This window comes from Haemaphysalis longicornis, unplaced genomic scaffold (genome assembly GCF_048455015.1).
Source record: "Haemaphysalis longicornis isolate Haplotype H1 unplaced genomic scaffold, Haemaphysalis longicornis Haplotype H1 scaffold_7, whole genome shotgun sequence".
In the NCBI taxonomy this organism is placed as follows: domain Eukaryota; kingdom Metazoa; phylum Arthropoda; class Arachnida; order Ixodida; family Ixodidae; genus Haemaphysalis; species Haemaphysalis longicornis.
In genome coordinates, this window is record NW_027526422.1 from 20,429,176 (window position 1) to 20,453,120 (window position 23,945).

General features: G+C 47.4%; 1 protein-coding gene across 1 annotated transcript; it reads left to right on the plus strand.

The window, feature by feature from the left end:
• Positions 1-1,969: 1,969 nt before the first annotated feature.
• On the plus strand, positions 1,970-19,962 carry LOC144147226 (high-affinity choline transporter 1-like). The gene is made up of 6 exons (XM_077679306.1): positions 1,970-2,098; positions 5,720-5,869; positions 8,137-8,266; positions 10,438-10,655; positions 14,893-15,094; positions 18,675-19,962. Exons 1-6 carry the CDS (start codon positions 1,970-1,972, stop codon positions 19,322-19,324), a joined length of 1,479 nt encoding a protein of 492 aa, XP_077535432.1. The 3' UTR covers positions 19,325-19,962.
• Positions 19,963-23,945: the final 3,983 nt, after the last annotated feature.

Sequence of the window (23,945 nt, forward strand, 5' to 3'; positions counted from 1 at the left end):
ATCAATCAATCAATCAATCAATCAATCAATCAATCAATCAATCAATCAATCGATCGATCGATCGATCGATTAATCAATAGATAGATCAATCGATCAATAACTTGGAGCGCAAGCGCTAGGAAAGTCAACAAAGGACGCGGGTTCGATTCCCGGCCGCGGCGCTGCTTTTCTGATGGAGGCCCATGAGTTCGGTATTTTTGCGCACGTTAAAGACCCCCGGTTGTCAAAATTCATCCGGGGCCCTCCACTACGGCGCGCCTCATCGCCTGTGTAGCGTCGGCGCGAAAAACCCCACAATCAATCAATCAGGAGGGTAGACAAGAAATCTGTACCCGTACTGCGAATCGTGTGTGCGTATTTTCTGAACCCCACGAAAGTGTCATCGGGTGACCGTGGTACAACGCTTTATAAACAGTGATGTTAATTTGGTGATTGGCGCAGGGAAACCATCTTCCAATTCCCTGACTTCTTCTGGAAGAGGGAGATTAAACGAGTACTGACACCAAAGCTCGATTTCTAAAAACTGATATGGCTCGCTGCATAAAGCTGCCAAGTTGCCTTCCTGCGATTATGGGCGTCAAACATCGCTTGGAATAAAATCTTAAACGAATATTACTGCGGAGTTTCGAGAGACCCGGAGATGCCCGGCTCAGCCGCTCTGTGACATATAAACCGCCGGTGGAGGGGTGAGGCTTAGAAGCGTCCTGCTGGTCTAACTTCCCTCTCAGCGAGCGACACGCATATTAGTCGGAATGAAACCGGCAGCAACACGAAGTAAACATTTTTGTGGAGTTGTGGTGTCTTTGCCCTGTTACGCCCAGCGGCCGCAGCACTAGGCAGTTTCAGACCCGCTGAATGCGGCGGAACTAACCTTTGAGACAGGGGGGAAGCGGGTGTCGTGAAAGGTTGCCTTCTGTCTTGAACAGAAAATGTGACGTCATGCACGACGTAAAGCCCCCACGCATGCTCCCGGGATCTCAGAGGTCGGAACCGAAACTGATGCCATGAAAGGTGCTGTAATTCATAATCGACAGCACTTTGGCTACTCTTAACTCGTGCGTTGTGCTTTATGGCACGGACACATTGGACCCCAAAAACCAAAATACACAAACTTGGTGTCACTAATTTTTTAAGGGGACCCTGCTACACTTTCGATAAGCGCTTTCACTCTTTCCTTTGTGTCTGGAACCACAGCGAAAGCTATAGTTATCGCCAGCACGGAGCGGGACTGTTGTGATTCGCTCGTCGTACCAGATACGCCTTCCATTTCTGCTTTGTTTTTGTGGCTTTCTTTTTAAACTCGCTATCGACAAGCGTTCATTGCTGCAACTACTATGTATGATGGCAAATAAATGATTTGATTTGAAAAACAAAAAAAACTGAAGGAACACCGGCCAACAGCCTCTACATGGCCTTAGTGACGTAATTCGCACCGTCGCAGAACGTCAAGGGCGGGAAAGAGAGAAAAATCTTCTGAGCGAGTTTTCAAGTTATCTGATGGGCATAGAGCAGTAATTTTTGGCTGAGGTACTTTGCGACCCCCTAATCTAAGTACTGGGCGTGTTGGGTGACTACGTCTTGCAAGCATTTAAGATTTCAAAAAAAGTTTAAAAAAGTGTTGCAGGGTCCCTTTAAGGGACTGTTCAAAAGTATCCCTAAATGCGCCCTCTTCCAAAGATACCATCCGTGCACATAATGGTTTCGGTTTCCCACTGCAGGGCAAAGATCTGCGCTTCGAGCATAAGTTAACTGAGCGACAGAATTGCGGCTTGTAGGAATGACAGGCCGCTCAATTCCCCAGCTGTTTTATTTGCAGGGGCTAATCTTGTCGAAGTGCTGAAAAGTATAGGGAACGCCAAACAGGAAGATCGCTTTTTACGAAGCCAAAGTACATTAATTGCGTTTAAGCCGCAGTGCACCGACAAACATGGCTTGTCGATCACGCGCAGGCGAAACGGCAAGCGTGATCATGGGGGTCAACGAAGCCTACTTCATTATATTATCCGGTTTCGTCATCTTCTTTTACACCACGCTGGGAGGCTTTTACTCGGTGGCCTACACGGACGCTTTCCAGGTCGCCACCACAGCTTTCTGCCTGGTGAGTAGTGGGAGAAAAAAATTAGCAGTGGCTTAGCTCGGCTATGACAGGATATAGGTATAGCGTGAGCTGAGGTTGAGCTGGTTATTCTTAGGTTTCCTGGTTGTTTATGATTAGCTGATTATGATGTTTACTGCTGCTAGAACGACTTCCAATCCAATCCAATACAATCCAATTTAATCCAATTTAATCCAATTTGATCCAACCCAGTCGCGGCGGCGGCGGCCCCGGCGCGGCCGCTGTGCGGCGTGAGACGTCACTGCTCCTCGCGCATGCGCAGCACGGCATTCCAGGAGACAGGCGAAACTGCTCAACCTCGGCCATTGTAGCTCACGCTACAAAAGTCTCTGCAGGAAACTAACTTTGGTACATCTGCGGAGGCATGCATTGGCCGAATTCAGGCAGGCTTCGACATCTCTCTTTCCGAATCACAGTTAAAAAGCCTATTCGCCCTTATCAATTGACGCGCGGCAAAAATGTGTTTTTGCCATGGTAATTTAAAGTTTAGCATGCGAAAGTGCAATAACTTTACGGCATAGTTTGGTGCTTCACGGCGAATGCTGTAACAGCTAGCAGTGCCGCAAGTGGTCGAAAACAGTGTTTATACCACGCAAAAGTACTGCCCCCTAGCAACTTAGAAGGTGGTGGCGTTGAGAAAGCCTGTCCCGACGGGGATTTGCAGCAACGGACACGCGGAAGAAGTTGCGGGCCTTGATGCCTGCAGTTTTGCAACAAAAGTACAAACACGTGCTATTTAATGCGGGGCAACGCTTTGCCTACTCAAGCACGCAAATTTTGGTCTGTCCATCGGTCTGTCTGCTTGTGTGTCCCTCGATTCTACCTCCCTACCAAAGCTGAAAAGAATTCTTGAAAGAGGCGTTTAAATTAGCAAAGCCTGTCCATACGACTACGGTATAGCACTTGTAGCGCACACGCTCCCGTTTATAACCAAATCCAGGCTATAAAGAACAAATCTGTTTCTCTTGACCATTACATATGTTTTAAAGTTTACATGCAGCGAAGAACGATAAAACGAACTGATTTCCGTTTCCCGATGTGTTCGTTATAAGCTGGCTGGACTGTATACATCTGGTAGCATTTCTTGTCCACATTTGTCCACATTTGTTCACCAAAAAGAAAAAAAATAGGCATATTTGAGGCAAAATACACAAATGATCTTAGCAGCATTCTTTTCATTAAAAACAAGGCGTGGGGTTTGTTTCTTGGGATATCACAAAAAACTCCTTAAGAATATCGAATTCCGAAAATAAAAAAAAAGGGCTCACGGTCGTTCCTCGAACTTTTTTGGCAGCACTGACTTCAAGCCTGACATTAGCAAAAGGTCCCAAAATAAGGCGTGCAGGCAGTGCAACACGGGAAAATTAAATTGATTTTATCAAATCTCCTTCGCGTTTTAATAGGAGCAGGAATATGGGAGGAGAAGAGCAGGGCACATGGGCGGGGGGGAGAGGAGAGGCAGTTACGTGGACGATAATTGCAGTGAAGCGAAGCTATGCACAGCCAATTTTTGTGCAGTAAAACCGCCCCGACAAGGCCCCATTCCGTGACCAATCTACTGGATTATGAAGTTCTGAACATGATAGCCCTGCGTACGAAATACTTACTCGTACTTATGAACGCTGCATCCTCGGGCACATGCTATACCGTCTCCGATATACGCGAAAAGATGGGCCACTCACGAATGCTGGCTTTCGTAGCGTGAGCCACACTGGCCGAGATTGAGCAGTTTCACGTGGCTCCTGGAGAGCCGTGCTGCGCATGCGCGAGGGGCAGTTGCTCACTGCCTGGCGTCTCACACACACACCCCGCGCCCAGCGTCTTCGCCGACCTCCGTTCCGCACGTGGCGGCCCGGTCCACTTGATGAATATGCGAGGGGTGGACGGGTGTGGAACCGATGACTGGCGCGTCGTAGCAACACCGGCGTGCGCCTGTGGAACCAGCTTAGCTGTGGCGCGATTGATTGGTGACGCTGCGTCGGAGCCTCTTGATAAATATACATGTGTCACATAATGCGTATACCGTGTGTGGGTAATCGAAACAGCAGTAAGCATGATAATCAAGCTTACCCTAGACAACCAGGAAAGCTAAGAATAACCAGCTGAACCTTATCTCACGCTACGTATATCCTGGCACAGCCGAGCTAAGCCACGGCTAATTTTTGCATTTTTTTTGTTTGTGACTGGGCCATTTTCCCGGCATAATTAATTCGCTTTGTCCATTTACGGTGACTCAATCGTTGAGGCTCTCAACCGTTACAGCGGTAAAGTCGAGTTTCACTTGGATATGTCAGGGACAATGTCGCTTCGAAAACTCATTTTTATAGGGCAACCAATACCTACTTGATTTTATGAGAACAAGAATGTGACGTCGTAATTAGGCTTACTGTTCTTTTAACAGCGGAGCTGTTTAGCAAATCGTAATTTTTCGTGTCCGCAGTTAAAAATACCAAGGAATTACCGAGCGCGCGCACGTGAGTGAGCACGGGCCTCGCGACGACCGCCCGGAAGTTAACAAAATTAAGGAAAATGCCATCTGCTCGTGTGTACGGGTCTGGCGACGACTGCCCAGCGTCCCCTGCGCACGTTTGTAAAGCATACTGTGCCCACTTTGGGAGATTGGTCAAGATTGCGGCGACCGCCTGGCACTTAAAAAATAAAGCAAATGTCGAACGCTCGTGGGTGCTTGCCTCGCGGCAACCACCCAGCGTCCCCGGTGCACGGCTGTCAAGCCAAGCATACCCACTTAGGGAGATTGGACAAGATTGGCAAAAAACTCCAGCGTTGGCCGTAACCACGGCAACACTTGCTCGAAACGAGAAAGATATGTCATAGCGTACGCTCCTCCAGGGTGATGTCCAATGATTATCACTTCAAAAAAAAAAAAAAAAAAAAAAGAAGCTCACACTTACAGCAACAATCATGAAGTGCAGGTCATTGCGGCAGCGAAAAAGAAGCAAATCGACGGCAATCATGGACTTAAACTTTCGAGATGGTCGCGAAGATAGCGAACAGCTTCGCTATCTTCAAGTCTTGCGCGTTAGTGTGAGCTTACTTCATGCTTTTTTCATTTATTGGCTGCACAAGAGCCGGTGCTGGCGGCAGCATTAAGAGAAAATATAAACGAGCAAACATAAACATGACGCATCACTGCAGTTTCTGCTATGACATTTGTACCACAGAACCTAAAGTCATTGTTGTGGCCGATAATTCCTTGCAATCAGTCACTAAATAGTCTAGACAGCCCAACCGTATTACTTGTCTTCTTCGTGTGACCAGAAATGCTTAGTAAGACTCGTTGAGATGTGAAAATTCTGCCTCTCAAATCACCCTTTCCATGACCTCACGGCCATGACGTCACGGACTGTGACGTCACGCACATTTCTTCCCGGTGGAGACCCCACTGTGAATGTTGCTCATACTTTGTTAAAGAGCGCAAATATTCAGCGAAACGAAGAAAACACGGGCGGAGAGGGTCCGTTCTGTCGTGTTTTTTTTTCGTGTGCTCAAATTTTCTGGCTGTGAAGCAGATTGTAAAGCTATTTTTCCGCGACGAGGAAAGGGAGGCTGTTGTCAACTCAGGTCTCCTCTGGACGCGTGCAGTGGGCGTGCGTGCCTTCAAGTCTTCTACACAAGGAAGTCGGGTCGGTAGGGAGCCCCCACAATGACTGGATTGGAAGCATTGCGGCAGAGGACGCCACCCAGCTCCTGGACTTTTTCGCCATGACTGCGCTGGGCGGAATCCCGTGGCAGGTATGCGGACATCTTTCAGGCGCCAGCAGTGGATCATACATTCAGCAGGACGAACTTATTTTTAGAGCGAGTGCTTTTTTTCACCGTGTCTCGAAAGGTCATTCATCATGTCGCACTGACCTTGAGCCAATGCCGTGCCAGTGAGGCGAGTGTGACGTCACGCCACGTGATTTGCTGCGGAGAGGCGTCGCAGCTGCACCTGATCGGAGCTCCGCCGCTGCGGTATCACGTGACTCGACGAGGGGTTAACGGCTGCTTCTCCAGCACTTAGTCTCTCAGTATCGCCATGTATGCCGGGCCGGTTTGGGGTGCGCTTCAGCCGAAGTGACAGGCTGAATCCAACCACCCAGTAAACTAAATTTCATGAAACACGGTGTGCATAGTCGTTGCGAAACCTCGCCAAACAGAGCTCTTGCTTGTGATAACCACGTTTAGGAGTGTTAAACCTGACCCCTTTTTGCGTTTGTGTAAAATGATGCAAGAATTATAAGTTGGCGCAACGCTAAATCTTATGTTCATCAAGGGATTTGGCACCTATTATATCCGGTTTCTGTCAGCTTACTCTTTACCAAGCCACTTAATAATCAAGCGATCCCAAGAGACTTCATTCTTAGGAGCAATTGAAACTGCACATTGGCTGGACCTTGTAGCTATTTGGTTTTGACGGAGCCAACACAATAAATTCGTCTTGAGCCAGGTTATGGCTGCTGTGTTTGTTCTTCGGTATGCTAGCGAGTTTGATAACACGAGTGCGGCCGCTGAAAATGGCGGCTGGATAAGTCGGAGCTCATTCGGCACGGTTGTATACGAGATCACTTAGTGGCCATGAAGACAAATGAAGACAAAATCCAACTTCGTTAGTTTGAAAGAACTAGCATTTGGCAACTCACTCCGCTACATTGCAACCACAAAGGATTCTTTAATCGAAAGGAAAGCAAGATATATTGAAAAACGTCCACATTTACAGCTACAATGACGTAATATGGTCCGGAATGACGTATTAGCGGCCAGCACCAAAAACTGTGGTGGATTCCTCTCTCATAGGAATCGGTAAAACTAGAAAGTGAAATGACAGCGAAATCTGCAGGTGAGCATGATTTGCGGGTCAGCAGCGGTCTTTTGGGTGTGCTTGGTGAGCGACGTCCTGCTGGCGGGTCGCTTCGGCACAGGTGTACTGGCGTCACTTCCGTGACTGATATGACGTCAGTGAAATCTTGGTGTATCCCGACATAAAACACTTTCGTGTTAAAATATATGGAACCCGAAAACGAACTACCCTAGGTATAACGTACTCTTAGTACTAAAGGTTTCTTCCCCGCAAGAAGACCCTGTATGCAGGGGCGCACCCTTTACAGGCCACTTGCTTCGTTGTACTGGCGTCATTTCCGTGACGGATATGACGTCAGTGAAATTTTGGTGTATCCGGGAATAAAACACTTTCGTGTTAAAACAGGTAGTGTGTTAACTTACGTTAGTATGCAAGCGATGCGATCAAACGGAACTCTACAATAACCCAGTCATGTTTCATGGCGGGGGCCGATGTCGGCGGCCGCCAATAGCACGATCCAGGTTCTATGACGCCATAGAGAAATCGCCAGGAAGTGGCGGAGGAGTCGCCACTGCGTTGCATGTTTTATTTTCTATCTCGATACCAAAGCAGTTTTTAATGAACCAAGGTAATATATTTAGCTTCAGGGCACCTTTTAGGACCTATCAAACAGAAAAGCCACCGTCCGGTTCCAGTAGTAGCGAAGCGGATCTAAAAATGCCCAACGGTGCAAACAGCTGAGCAGAAGTACCAAAAAGTTTCAGACTGGACGCGAATCGAAACCAGGGTCTCTGGAATGCACGTATAGCATAGGTTTCACGGCTTCGTGGCTTTGGCTGACTGAGGGTGTTGGGGACTTCGACTTAGAAAGCGTCGACAGTAGGTGCTCTTAGCTCGACGCAATATAGTATTACAACTTGGGTGGATTGGCTAGTGACGAGTACAGCTGCTGTCAGACGCTCGTGGTCGTTTTACCCCTTCCCACATGGCTGCGACGCCAACATAATACGATTCTCATATACTTGTCCACTGACGATCACAGCAGCAGTCAGAAGCTCGCGGCAGATTCCCCAATTAGCAGTGGATACGCAGTCAGCCTATTCATTGGAGGGAGCACTCTAGGACGCTCATCTCGACGTTAACGCCGCTTTCGCGTTCGCAATTCGTAACAAGTGCTCAGGTGTTCCCGGTCTTCTTCTTTTTTTTTTTTTTTTTGCAGGTCTACTTCCAGCGTGTCCTGAGCTGCGAGAACGCGGTCGAGGCCAAATTGCTCTCGTTCATGGCCGCTGTCGGATGCATATTCCTCGCCATTCCACCGGTCATACTCGGGATAGTCGCCAAAAACACCAGTGAGTTCATGTTGCCTCCATTCACGTGATCCTCCACCCAGTTGTGGTAGACAATAGAAAATGAGTTTGATCTCTCCATCCATCTAGACATGGCTGCGCTTACACTCATCTTTTTTTCTGACACTGTGTTGTACTCTTGGAAACCTAGTTGAACAGTTTTAAAAAGACAATTTTTGTATGCGAAACATTTATGAATACAATCAAAACAGGAGAACTTTGCAGACTATTCTCTAGGGCTTTTATTTACGCCGTCATCAAGAGTTTCGCACCATAGAACTACATCACATTTTAAATTTGGTGCTTAACGCAGTGAAAAGTTTTACGTGTAATTCTATATCTGTTCATGATTCTAGCGCTTTATGATCTGGGAGGTTTCAGCGGGCGCCAGAAGGGGGCGGTAGACGATTTTTTGCTCAAGGTCAATGGCGCCAACAACTCCAGTTTTCTGTTGCACCACGAGGTCCTTAACGCTCCGCATTAAAAAATCTATTTGAACAACACGACCGGTAAAGCGGGGATTGTGGGAAGTGGCAGTTGACAAAGTAATCGCTACTACAATCATGCGTGTGTATACTGCTAAATGTTGGATGATTTGATTGAAATTAGCTTGGAAAGGGGGAAGCCGCTTTATATGCATATATACTGACACGTATCAAAAGCTATTATGTAGCATCTTGGTTCGCGGGGTGCGTAATATTTGGGCCATACCTCACTAAGAGGGTTCAACTTAAATTGAGGACCACTCAGCGAGCAATGGAACGGAAGATGATAGGTGTAACATTAAGGGACAAGAAGAGAGCGGAGTGGGTCAGGGAACAAACGCGTGTCAAGAATATATTAGTAGAAATTACGAAGAAGAAATGGACGTGGGCAGGGCATGTAATGCGAAGGCAGGATAACCGTTGGTCATTAAGGGCACCAGAGTGAATCCCTAGTGAAGGGAAGCATGGCAGGTGGCGACAGAAAGTTAGGTGGGCACATGAGATGAAGAAGTTTGCGGGAATAAATTGGTTGCAGTTAGCACAGGACCGGGATAATTGGAGATTAATGCGAGATGCCCTGCAGTTGGCATACATAGGCTGGTTGTGGTGATAATGATGATGATGAGCTCATATGAATATCAGGGGGTACATTTCACTACGCGAACAGGAAATCACGTGCCGGGTGCAATATTTTAAGCAGGCTAGCTTTGAATGACAAGCTATTTGCTTTCATTGATTCTCTTTTTGTTTCTTACTATAAGCACTTGCCTTAAGGCTAGAATGAAACATATATAGGTCTATTGGGTAATTCATAAATAAAGTAGAAAGTAGAAATACATTGCTAAATACCACGTCTGTGCATGGAAACCAGGATATTCGGACCTGGCATACATGTGAGCATAGAATGAGTAAAGAGCCCGGAGATCGACGATGGGGAAATTTATCTCCTGTTACCCACTTTTGGAAACCTAAACTGTATCCATTGGGACAAGGACGTACGCCTCTAAAGTTTTCGTCACCGGCTAGCGCTACCGCAAGGTGTTGAAAACACACTCAAAGGAAAAAAGCACTAGCTAAACGCCTGCCTGCCTGCCTTCCCTGCCCGCCCATTGGCGCCCGTTGGGTTAGTCAACTGCAGGAACGGTCATGATATTTTCTCTCAAGCACGCAATGGGAATAAGCGCAGCATAAGTCAACTGACAGCCTCTTATGCGGAAATTTCAAGGGCATGGTGTAGAGTAGGATGAGAGAGAGAGAGAGCTTTGATTGAAGTAAAGATTAGAAATGGGATGAAATAAGCATAAGGAAGAATGAGGATCCGGAGCAGAATACGTGCGCTACTGGGGCTATTCGATTTCGTCTCGGACCCACCACGGACTTCCCGGAAAGCAGACCGGCATTCGTTTTTCCCATACACCAGTATGGCGTGGGGAATCTAAGCACTGCCCGCGGACTGTCCGTGGGGAGTGCGAGACTACAAATCGAATAGCCCGACTGCCTCTCATTCAACTACTCAACACAGTGTACCAGACCGTCCCGCTCCTAATCAAACGACAGACAGGTGCTTAGGGTGCTAGGTGAGCACCTCCGTAGAAACATTAATATTTCCCTTTGTTGTGCCCCTGTTCCCCTCAGCGGGTACAGAGATTCCCTCCTCTCCTGTTTCTTTCCTTCTCCGTCTGGGCGCAGACTTCACGGCTGTCGGCTACGAGGGCTCTTTCCAGCTGAGCAAAGAAGACGGCAGCCGGGTGCTTCCGCTCACGATCCACTTCCTAACCTCGGGTTTGATGTCCATCCTCGGCCTGATCGGCATCACAGCGGCCGTCATGTCATCTGCCGACTCGTCCATGCTCAGCGCGTCCACCATGCTCACCAGGAACGTCTACCACAGTATCATGCGACCAGCGGTACGCAACGCGCTCGCCAACCATCGCCTAAAATGTGACATACATGCGCGTAAGAGGACGCGTCTGCACACTCGTCTCCGCCCCGAAAACCAGTTCGGATACCCCTACGCATTACAGGATATTACTTTGGGACCCCTGTCTGTAGTAGCTACCTTCAATTGATGTAGCTTACTGATACAGCAATAATGTTCTATTCTATTCTATTATCTGCTATCTTACGTCCCCGGGATCGGCCGCTCCCGCGCGCGTCGAACCTGCGGCGTCCGGCCGCTCCACGTCGGAAACCGTATTATTATTTATTATTGCGGACACTACGTCCAACAAGGGTAGGCGATAGAAGTGCGCGCAATTCATCAACAGTACTACACCACTTTATGACAACAAGTTAGTGGTGGCTATAGGTCCTTGCACTCACTTGCAGTGCGTGGAAACGGCCAGTTCGTGCAAAGTAAGGAGTAAGCGCGTGAGGTTGGGGTGTCTGGTACCTCTTGTTGTTAAAGGCGATACGAACAGTGGGGGTCGATTGCTGTTTGTTGCCTACGAGCAGGAAAAGAAAATCTAATCTGAATTGCTATCTTCGAATTTTGAGTGAAGGTAGAGCGTTAGTTTAAATTTGTTCTGTTGAAGGTTGAAGTTGAAGCATGGCACATGGCTGCAATCAAGGGAGCATGCGTGAGCCACCCTTCAGTCGCCTTGTCGGAAAAAGAAATCCAGTTGCTGACCAATACGAGATAGTTTAATATGATTGTACGGTTATCATGTTTTGCATTCTGTTGGAACGTGTACTCATTTGCTCATGCGCGGTGATCAAGGGTTTGTTAGTGAGTGTACATATATATGTGTTGCTTAAGAAATAAATTTCAGTTGTTAGTCTGCGCTGGTCTTCGTGTCCCTTTTTGTATCTGCCTCCGTCTAAAGTTGCGCAAAAGTTACAGCCATGAATTCAGAATACCAACTAGCCCGCCTAACCGTGTTATTAAAGTGAATGATGTCACGCGTCATGTAAGGCGTGTGATTGTAAAAAGTTTTTTGTTTTTCGGGAATAAATTCATCCATGAAGAGATGACAAATTGTCTTGAAGCAGTTCCAAAGTCAACAAACGTCACCGTCACTAACTGCATTCCTCGAGACATGTTTCCGGACAATCTATTATACCCGCGTCATTAGCTCGAGAGTGCCCGTTGAAGCTATGTATTTGGGATTTTTTATCAGAGAAGGGGAAGAAGGGTGTACTAATGCTCACAAGCCAGTGTTCAGAAAGGCCTCGCTCTACTCATACAGTGTGTTCGACAAAGGTGCGAGGAAAAAATTCTAGGTCTAAATCAAGACGGCAAGTGCCTTGTAGACGAGTTGGTTTATGAACGAGCCGCGCAAAGTCGCCAGAAAACACGTTTACGTGCTGGCCGTAAAGTGCAACCGGCCTAAGGTGCTCCCAGTGGACGTCTGGCAAATTGAAATCACCCGCAGGTATGATATTGCTGTTCGCATTTGTTTTTACAAATCCTGTAGGTAATCAAGTGTGGCATCGGGAGGTCGGTAAAGGGCATAGAAAGCGAATATGTGGCTCAACAGTTAACTTTTATGCATAAGCACTTTATTTCGGGTGCCTCTTCTAATAGAACGGCCTAAATTCTGCCTTTAATTAGGACTGCTACCCCTCCGCCTCAAGGTGACGTATCATTTTGGAACGTGTATTCGGGGGGAAATGTACCGCCTTAATAAGACTAACTCTGAGAACCGCATTTATTACTATATATCGGATTTCCTCTCAGGCTCAGGTTGTGCTCAAAATTGGAGATTTAAAATCCAAACCAATCTCTCTTCGCAGTCTCGGTACACCGCAAGGCTCGGTATTGTCTCCGCTTCTCTTCAATATCGTTTTTCTGGGTTCACCAGGACAGCTAGAGTAGATACCGAATCTTCACTACGCACTGTATACGCTGACATCACCCTCTGGACTGACACCGACTCTCTCGGAGGGCTACAGAACACTCTTAAGCTTGCAGCCGAAAAATCAATCATTAAGTCCAGTCTTGCGGCTTACATTGTTCACCGCAGAAATCAACTTTTCATCATCCGGAAACACCCCGCACGACATCACGTCGAGCCCATCGAAATGTCTCTTGACGGCCATTCGATAAAACCTAGCCAGTCCCTCAAGATATTAGGCCTTACCATACAAGCCAATAGCCGAAATGACTTTGCTTTGTCAAAACTACGTAATATGTCTGATTAAGTCGTGCATATGATCAGGCGGGTCGCTAACGGGCAGCGGAGAATGAAACAAAAGGGCCCAATGGGACTAATTCAAGCTTTTGTCATATCTCGCCTCACATATGTCGCCCCGTACACTTAACAGGATCATTCGGAAAGCATTTAAACAAGCCCTCGGGCTCCCCATGGGTACCTCGACAATTCAAGAGGGACTGCGTGTTCATAGCGCACTCCTGATAAAAGAATTGGCCGCACATATTTCCACTTTGCTGTGTCGTAGAAAGAGGATACCCTTCTGCTGTCCCTGCCATGTATATGCCGCTGTTTTCTCCCCCGCCCAAGACATCACTCTTCCTTTCCAGTTTCGCTCCTCTCGCGACAATCACGGAGGAAGTTTGCTCAAGCCATTTCAAATTTCTCGGGTTCCAGTGCTAACACGCACTATGCTGGGACATTTCGTTGCTGGTCGACTTCTTGGAATACAGCCACGCGTTCTAGGCACACGCACGAGTGCTTTTTATATTTTTGAGTGAAAAAAATTGTTTTGAACGTGTATTTTTTAATTTGCTACCGCCAAAATCAATATTCCATATATTTTTAATCGGAGCTAGAACATTGCAAATACCAGTTATGTATTGATGTTCTGCCTCAAAGATGCCTGTTGTTTTCTTTTTTGGTTATTAATGTCGGCAAGTATAAAGTGTTTCCACATTTAATGGTGTGGAAAAGTTTTGCCTGTATGAACTTCTTGTTCAAGAATTCTTTTAACTTCTGGCTGAATGGCTGAGTCGAGGGGCATACATAGATACATACATACATAACATATTCATACATACTTGCATGCATGCATGCATACATTCATACATACATACGTGCATGCATACATGCATACATACATACATACATACATAACATATTCATACATACATACGTGCATGCATGCATACATTCATACATACATACGTGCATGCATGCATACATACATACATACATACATACATACATACATACATACATACATACATACATACATACATACATACATACATACATACACACATACATACATACATACATACATACATAACATATTCATACATACATACGTGCATGCATACATACGTACATACACCCACCGCGGTGGCTCAGTGGCTATGGCGTTGCGCTGCTTGGAACGAGATTGCGGGTTCGGTTCCCGGCCACGGCGGTCGCTTTTCTGATGGAGGCGAAAAGCAAAAACGCCCCTGTGTACGAGATTTAGGCACACGTGAAAGGTCCCCAGGTGGCCAAAATTAATCTGGAGCGCTCCACCACGGCGCGCCTCATCGCCTGCGTTGCGTCGGCGCGTTAAACCCTACAATCAATCAATACATACGTACATACATACATACATGCATGCATACATACATGCATACACACATACATAAACACACACATACACACATACGTGCATACATTCATACATACATACACACATACATACGTACGTACATACATACATACATACGTACATACATACATACATACACACACATACATACGTACATACGTACATACATACATACATACATACATACATACATACATACATACATACATACATACATACATACATACATACATACATACATACATACATACATACATACATACATACATGCATGCATGCATGCATGCATGCATTCCCCTTATGCATTGCTGCGACTGCGTTACCATATTTCGTCCCATGGAAGCCTCGACCAAAAACAGTTTCACTGTAAAAACTTCTTTTGTTGCTGGAATGAAGCTGGGTGAGGTACTTGAGGCCAGTTCTTTTAAACTAAACAAATTTGTATTTTGCCTTTATGGTCCCTTTAATGTCGGGCCATTAATTAATTTAATGCCAGCGCCGCCCTTCCCTATTATGCGCATCAACCTTTGCTTGTATACCGGAAAATAAGAGACGCTTCCCAAATTTCCCACGAAGCCGACAAATGTAGGCTAATAATGTTTCTTTCGTGCTGAAAATGTTCTTGGTGTGCAGGCATCGAATATGGAGGTGGTGGTTGTGCTTCGTGGAACCATCGTCGCGCTTTCCGCCCTCTCCGTGTACATGGCGCTGTCGGTGAGGTCAGCGCTGGACCTGTGGACGCTTTGCTCGGACGTGGTCTACGTGCTGCTGTTCCCCCAGTTCGTCTGCTTCTTCTTCTTCAAGGAGACCACCAACTCGTACGGATCGGTCATTGGTAAGCCCACGGCGGCTCGTGCAACCATACGCGCCCTTCCGATGCTTCAATGGGGGAAACGAAAGAGGCAAAGCTGGAGGCAATCGACGCACAGGTATGGAGTGCTGCCTGGTCCGGAAGCAAACATATCATCTCGCGATACCTAAGAGGATAAAATAGATGGTGCAGCCGTGCTAGGAAGGCTCATTGGGACAAAAAATTCACGCATCTCCACGAAGTGAATCATGACGAGTGGGTGAAGCACTGTGGGGATCGTTCTTACCGTAAATCACCCGTGGCATTGCCCAGTCGCGCATGTATATGAATGACAACGCGTGTGTACAGTATATGCAATTCCGATCCAATCCAATCCGATACTATTAAATTTAATCCGATCCAATCCATTTCAATCCAATCCAATCCAAACCTCCTCGCGCATGCGCAACACTGTGAACACGGACGCCAAGCCCCGGAGAAAGCGAAGTCCTAAGGTGCTTCGCCCCTAAAACAGCACTTCCTTACCAGAGAAGGATCTGGCAACCCTGGTGTAGCAGTTGGCGCCCACCTGCAATAACTGAATCACCCAAATCCCGGCCCTCGTCCCCAGGAGCTGTAGGACTCGTGCACCTCCGGATAGGAGAGGCTGCAGTTTATTAAGTGAGGCCTTCCTTCTGCAGTCGATTTAAATGAGCTGCTGCTGCTGCTGATGATGATAACTGTGGCGAACCAGAATACTGCAACAAAATTCAAACACACCCAAGAATTTCTTACGAGTTAAACATTCTGAAGCATTGATGCAACTGAACGCCGCTGACTGCTGCTCTGATTTTAATGCGAAGGCATTAAACGGCCCGTGGACCATTTGACACTCATTGAACAATTTTGCTGCATATGTAGCTGCGAATGGCTCCGGAACATATATCTGGCTTCGACGCGTTTTATGCACCGTTTTTCTGCGCGTGTACTGACCTGCGTCTAGCCTCACTCGTGCACGCATAAACTGGCAACCGTGGATGTGCGCGTGCTTAGATGGGAAAGACACCGAGCAAAATGTCTCTCCGGGTTCTCTCCAAGTTGGACTGGAAAAAATTGGGCCCATCTCCCCGCGAGGGGGACTCGAGTAAATGCGTCGCATAGGGGGTGGGTGTATTGCGTTAACGTTTAGTGTTTGGGGAGTTGGTGGCAGTGAATGCGTTGTATCAGCAGCTTCTTGACGTAGTTTGAATGAGTCAAGGATATAAGGCGCGTTCGTAGCCTCCCATTCTGTGTCGGCTTTGTGGCGCAGTGGGTAGAGCACCATGTACATTGCGTTCCGCCCGCCCGCAGGGTCGAGGGATCGAAACCAGGCGCCGGATAGTATTTTTTTTTATATATAGTGTAGGGGAAGGGGTGCGGACTACGACTACGGACGTCAACGCGGGTGACATCGTGAGTTACTGAAATGCTCTGCATTTAAAACACTGGCCAAAACGTCACTCCAGTAGCACTCAGGGATGCTACACAGCACAATAGCTATGGAGACGAAAATTTTCCGTTCCATGCTGACTTGCCTGCGCACACTTAAAGGGACACTGAAGTGATATGTAAACATTGCGGGATTACTAGCGCAAATTGTATTCCTGAATCCATAGGCCATGTTTCGACCACCCTGAGCGTGTTTACGCGAATTTATTTAGTAGAAAAATCAATTCGAAAATGCTGTCCTCCTCTCTGCCCCCTCGCCCATTTTCTGTGGCATTTTCGTGTGACGTCAGGAGGAGATGAGCTGGCAACTGCACGAATCGCCGACCTTCTGACAGATTCAGTCGGCCCGGCGTTTAGTGCGCCGGCCGCCGACGGGTCGTCGCAATTCGTTCGCTCAGTTGCAAATAACCCGCGACGCATTTGTGAACGGAAGAATGTGTCTTTCTTTACTTTGTTAGTTTGTACACTGCATCAAGCTCCGAGTCCGGGTCACTCCACACAAGCGCTGCACAAGTGCACATGCGACGCTTCGCTGACTGGTACGTACGCTAGTAGGAAAATCTAAGGCCACTTGAAGGCGGGAGAAGAGTCAGCGAAGTCAATATAGGTACGAAAGAAATAAAATCAACTGAAACTTTTACCGTACAGCGCAAAACTAGGGAGCAGGAAGTACTTTTTTGCGCTGGGTGAACAAGCACAGCGGTCAGCAGCACGACCACACATCTGCAGCATGTGAACGCTTCTCCGTCTAAGAAATTCAATTGCTAGACGTGAGATATTCTGGAAGTTTAGGGGATGCTTACTGCACGAGCGCTATACAACAGATAGTCCCCTAAGGTACTTGAAATGCTAAAACTGAATAAAAGTGTAAACTGATTATACATTATATACCTTATATATCTAGCCTCGGCTATGCTGGCTCGTGGCCGAGGGGTCTAAAGCACCAGGAGTTTTGTTTTGCAAGTCGCAAGTTAGAATCCCTGAGAGTACATGGATTTTTTTTGTAAGTTTGTTTCTTCGTTTGCGGCCGATGGTTTCTGAACTGAGTTCGACATTTTTGTGGCGTGACGTTCAGTGCTCCACGAGCGAGTTCGCAGAACGCGCGAGACTGACACTGACGCGCTAACGAGTTCGTTGGCGTGCTATTTCCACAAGCACCGTCTACTTGTGTGCAGTGGGCACAGGCCAGAATCAGCAGACCCTTGGCCTGGTGCAAACACGCTTTTATACGATACATGCATGAGTGAGGCAAGCTCCAAATATGGGGGAAAAGCGCATGGCATTTGAGAGTCTGCGGTGACGCGGAGGGCGTTCATCCACTGCGTAGGCCTCGGCTAGTGATTGCTACTATTCCAAGCCGTCCCCGGAGGCTTATCTTAGACATTTTACAGCCGACAACATGGCAGAAGCGCGGTATGACGATTACTGAGATATCGAGAATGCCCATCAGATAACGTCGGATGTCAAGCCTGTTGTTTTACAGAACCGAAACCGAAACTTGTTTGAATGCTAATCGTGGGCATCGTGCAATCACGGTGCATCTCCTCCCGTCGTCACAGCGTTTAGTTGGTGCGGCCGCCACAGACCGCGCATGGTAGTTTTTCTTCTTCCCCCGCTTTATAAAATAATTACCGACTTATCAGCCGGATAAACGATGAAAAGTGCGTTAATTTGAGGCAGTCTACGCAGTGCAAGCAAAAACGGGAGCTTGACAAATTCACTTCAGTGTCCCTTTAAGGGGGGAACCGGGACTGTACAGCCTCGCTGTAAAAAGCAGGTGTTAGAGGGGAGGCCGAGGAACATCGTCTTTCAACATTCGCTGCGTAGCAGGCAGATATGCAGCTAATTATATACTCCGTGTTGGCTATGCTTGTTGTGGCTGAATCAATTTTGCAATGGGTGCTGAGGAAGACTTAAACAGCTACTGGGGTTCGCCAAGACGGTCTGCGCATATAAAAGTCTGTTACGCTATTAGTAGAACTGCCTACGGCATGTCGTGACTTTTACTTTCTTGTAGACTTCTCTTTGTGCTGTCCCAAGGACAAGCTTAGGTGGCTTTGTGCCGCAGGCATTCCACTAGAAATGATATCGCTTTCACCTAGGCGGTGACGTCATACAATCCCTCCGCTGGTTGCAGCCTTCTTCGTGGGCGGCGTGTTCCGGTGCCTGTGCGGCGAGCCCACCCTGAGCCTCCCGGTCGTGCTCAAGCTGCCGCTGTATGACGAGGAGGCCGGCCAGCGGTTCCCGTTCCGCTTTGTCGCCATGGTGCTCGGCCTGTGCACGCATCTGCTCGGCTCGTGCGTGGCGGCAACCGCTTTTGCGAAGGGATGGCTGCCGGAGCGCCTGGACGTGTGCCATTGCTTCGTCGAGGCGCCGCCTCCCCGGTTGCACCCGCGGCAGTCGGTCACCTCCAGCGAACCGGCGGCCTTGCTGCCCCATAAAGGCGCCGACCCTTCGTCTGCCGCCCACAACGTCACCGCCCCCAACTTCACCACCGACAGCCCGACAGCGACGGCACCGGAGAGGCACTCGTCTCTTCTACACCATACCGGCGTTCCAGGGGATGCTCGGAAGATGTCCGTTACTTCCGGCGCTCCCGAGGCCCACCGGAAGTCGCTTGTGCCAAATGCGACTGAGCAGACGAAAACGCAAGGTTCCCGCCGATTCTCAGAGGCTGTTACCGGGCCGGAAAATCACGCGGTAGACATGGAACACGCCACCACCACGAACACGACGAAGACTACACGTAAAACGAAAAAAGGCAAGAAACTCAAAAAGCCTAATTAGTCTACTTGCACCAGACCCCAGAAGGCGGCAGTTTTGGTTCCTGTTCTGCAAGGGAAGTGGCAGTCGGCCTCCCAACCTGACGCCAAACTCGAGGAGTGGACCCTGTTCCCGCGAATGTTTGAGGCGGGCGGTGAAAACTGACACTCCCGAAACACTATCATTTTTCTAGTCACTTCTTGCTATACTTGCTATTTCGCCTTCTAATTCGTGTCGCCGATTTATGAAATGGCGTGCGTGTTCTTCTCTGTCATTAGTTTCGTTAGTTTTTTGTCTTCTTATATTTGATTCGATATTGACTTGTTAGTATTTCTGCGAGTGTGTTTTTTGGCTTTGGCTTTGTACAAACTGGCGCCAGTTTCGAACTCCATAGTCCTTCTTCGCATTGGCTTTGTGCTATGCCATAATGAATATATATTAGCCCTCTAAGCAAAAAAAAAAAAAAAAGGTTTGTTTCAATGCCTGCTCTACCAAAAATTGTTGCGCACAATTTTGTATAACTTGCAAGAACTTGCTGTAATTTGTCTAGAACTTGCGGATTTCGGACACATATTTCTGCAGAGTGACTACCTGGTTATTCGATGCACATCAGTAATAATAAAAAGCTGTATTTACGGGTTACCAAAAGGCTGGACAGGAATTAATTTAGCTAGCGAGTTTTTACTAACGAAAGGTACTCATGTTTCGATCAGTTTCCTCGTTGTTTTGTTAGCATACATGCCCCCCAAACCTGCCTCCATTGTGATGCTGAGAGGTCACAAAGGTCACATGACCTTTATTGCCTGGCAGGAGGGATCGGCACTGGTCCTATATTCCTCTAGTGTAGGTACAAACGAGACGGTCGCGAGAAATACCATTTTATTTGGCAAACATTTAAAAAAAAATTGACCGCGTATTTGCTCCTTTCGTTGCAAATGTCGACGAAAGACGATAGTCGACTGGCGCCCCTGGCAAGTAAATGCCTCCCTTCTCTTTCCCGCTCACCTCTCATGCTGTTCCTCTCCCTTCCCGTTCCTCCCAAGATAACACACTAGAGGTTTGCTCAAGGCAATTTAAATTTACTGCGTCCTACTGCTCCAAGTCGGGTGCCTCGATGCCAGCACCGCCTTACGGCGGAGACGCGCGTGAATCGAGGCACCCTACTACAACGTTTATGGAACCACGTTGCCCTACTCAACGAGCGTTCCAAGCGGAACGTGAAACCTATCTAGTGGAACCTTTCGTTGCTGTTGCGGTTTGATTTTTTTAAATGCCGCCAGGTAGCACGGGCAACAGCAGGCAACGGTTTTCTGCCGTTGGTGTATAGTATTTTGTTTTCTACCGCAAGAACCAAGCATCCGTGAATTTTATTAAAGGAACACTGTAAATATCACTCATGTATTGATTTTCTGTCTTATTCATGCGTAATGTCTTGTTGTTCAACAGCGTTTGCAAGTATGAACATTAACACCGGACTTAGACGTTTAGATTTGATGGTGGGTATATAAGACTATAGCGCAGTTTTTGTTTCACTTCTGCCGTGTTGCTGAATTGAGTCAGACAGGCATACAGACAGACCAAAATTTCTGCGTTATAGTACACTGAGTAGTCAAACAACAGTCTGGTCCCTGTCCTTTCACCTCCTCTTCCTTCTCCTCTTCTGGCTGCTGCCCGGCTCCTCGTCGACCTCTTCCTCTTCCTGTTACATAGTAGCCTAAGAAAGACTATCGTCTTCAGTAGTCTTCCATACGATTCTTCAATATAGCGGAATAAAACAGGCTGGTGACCCCGTACGCGGAATGGAAAAGTATTCATGGTGGCGCGCACATCCGTGATAGCAATCTCAAAATGTATTCATGACTTTTCTATTTGTAAAATGTTCTCTTAGGGCAATTATACGCATTATTCTTCTAAATAAAGGTGCTTTGGTATCTTAGAATGTCGGCTTAAGTTGACGTTAAGTTTTGGTGCAGTGTGTCGCAACGTCGACATATCGACATATCGCGTCGACATATCGACACGTTTGACCTCCTGCTCCACATCGCAAGTGTCCGGCTTGTACCTTTTAGGAACGGAATATGGCGACGTAGAAATGCCCCTTTTTGTGCACCCGTAATGCACACGTACACGTTCGGACGGGAGGAAGGTAACATACAGGGGGATCAAAATTAAGTCGACAGGTTTTTTTTAGAAATAGATGCTTAGCCTCACCTGAAGGTGAAGACCACCTCTATACAGTGAAGACTCCCGGGGGGACACAGAATTAGTTGGTAATTATCAATGTCGTTGGTATAATTATCTAAAATTGAGTAATTAACTCTTCAGTGGCTGCAGTAAACAATCACACGTGTATTCAAAAGTTAGACGCAGTCTTGTTTCTACGCAGTTTCATTTGGCAGAATTCTTCTAGCGCATTCCTACTCCGAGATATCGAACTGCGAAGTTTTAATTGCCGATCGCATGATTACGCATGCTTGACCGTGAAGAACGGCGCAAAGCTCATCCCCTTTGTTTTGTGTTCGGATAGCGGTTCCGAGTACTGCAGATTGCGATAATGCCAGCCAAGACTGAAAGGGTGACAGTTGTCCCTTTTGCATATGCCTCCACCCCGTTGTCCAACTAAATACCGTACACAGCAGGCACGTCACAAAAGGCAGGAGCTTTGCGGCTGACCTCACGGTCTTGCATGCGTAATCATGCGAACGACAATTAAACTTCGCAGTTCGATATCTCGTAGTACGGATGCGCTAAGGAATTCCGCCAAATGAAACTACGTAGAAACACGATTGCGCCTAACTTTCCAATACAAACAAGCCTGCTTACTGCCGCGACTAAAAAGTTAATTACTCAATTTTACTTAATTAGCCACAGAGATCAATATTTACCACCTCATTCTGTGTCTTTCTCGGCGCATAACCTCACTGTAGAGGTAGTCTTCACGTACATCTAAGCGCCTAATTTTAAAAAAAAACTGTCGACTTAACTCTGATCACTCTGTATATACAGTGGCTGTCTGCACGGCGCGTCTCGCGCAGTATTTGACGGGGTGAATAGTTTTTTCTGGCGGGTAAGAAATAGCGTTCAATGCGGCTGTTTTAACTCTAACCTTGTTCGCTGTCGTGACCGCGCGCGCGCTACAAAAAAGTCGGGAAAGGAAAGATGGTGCCCAATTGAAGTGCATTAAAGCTTAATTTTGGTGCCTGATGTCTGTAATGTTTTGCCAACAGATATTGCCGGATTTTTTACGCGAAAATTCCGTCCGTTCTCCTCACCCATTTGTTAGCTGTGAGGGTGACGGCTAGCGACGGCTAGTCGACGTAGACGACGGGTTTATGTCGACCCGCCGAGATGAAGCATTAACTAGAGTAAAATCAGAACTGCAAAGTTAGGGATAATGATGATGATGGTGGTGGGGATGATGATAGTTGTATTTTTAAGGCGCATGGCCAAATGAGCAAAGAGCGCCAAATCAGTGGCTATGTAAGGGATGACGTTAGGGATGACGTAAAGATAGACTGCTGATCATTGTGGCATCGTTTAGTTTATGAGGTGGCCACAATTGGCGTTTCCTGTTTTTAAAGCGTCTAAAAATAAACCAGTCCTGAATACATGCGTTAAACAGTCTGAGTGGTTGAAAATCATTGAACGGCTCGGACGTTCGCATCGACTAGTAATCGGGTCATGAGGGGGACCGTTCACTCGGCAATCCGATAGTTTATGATGTAGCGCAATTTTTTCTTCTGCAGCGCCTGCAGGGGTGCAGGCCTCTGACTACCCTTTGGTCAAAGTGCAGGGCTTCGACCTTGCGGGTCAGGACGGTTCGGGCTGCATAGAATGCAGTCACGTCCTGAGAGACAGCCTGGTGGGCGCCCCTCTCAAGAGCATCACATGCCTCGTTGCCCCCAAAGCCACATTGGGCGGGCAGACAGGGTAGCCGGATATGTTTGCAGTGGATGGTGCGCCAAACATCCCCGTTGCACAGGGTCACGGATTTTCAAATGGAAGCCTAGACGGTACAGCTAGGAAGAGAGAGAGAGAGAATAAATCTAATGGAAACGGCGATGCCAGCAGCGAAGAAGTTGCGCTGGCTTGCAAAAGAACAACAAAAACCTCTGGTTGATTATCAGTAAAACACGAAAGCGAAATCTGCACCTCAGCATGATTTCGGGTCGGCGGCTGTCTTATGGATGTGCTTGGCGAGCGACGTTCTGCTGGCGGACCGCTTCGGCAAAGGTGTGCTGACGTCATTTCCGTGACGCGTATGACGTCAGTGAAATCTTGGGTTATCGCGGCATAAAACACTTTCGTGTTAGAATATAAAACCCGAAAACAAACAACCCTAAGTATAATGTACTCTTCATTACTAAAGGTTGCTTCCCCGCATAAAGAGCCTGTGTGCAGGGGTGCACCTTTTACAGGCCGGTTGCTTCTGTGTACTGGCGTCACTTTCATGACGGATATGACGTCAGCGAAATTTTCGTGTATTCGCGAATAAAACACTTTCATGTTGAAAACGAAAAAAAAAAAGAATTATACAAATGGGAAGATGTGGGATGATGTGCATAAGATTCTCCGTCACATGAGCTTTTCACAAAACCCTGTCCAGTCCTGTGCTTCGCACAAACACCAATAGAGCTTCGGTTGC

What these genes read in the sequence shown, in the direction of transcription:
- LOC144147226 (XM_077679306.1), top strand. Translation starts at nt 1,970, where the DNA reads ATGGGGGTCAACGAAGCCTACTTCATTATATTATCCGGTTTCGTCATC. An exon ending in TGGGCGGAATCCCGTGGCAG is followed by an intron (nt 5,870 to 8,136) that starts GTATGCGGACAT and finishes TTTTTTTTGCAG; the next exon opens with GTCTACTTCCAGCGTGTCCT. An exon ending in CTCGTACGGATCGGTCATTG is followed by an intron (nt 15,095 to 18,674) that starts GTAAGCCCACGG and finishes CGCTGGTTGCAG; the next exon opens with CCTTCTTCGTGGGCGGCGTG.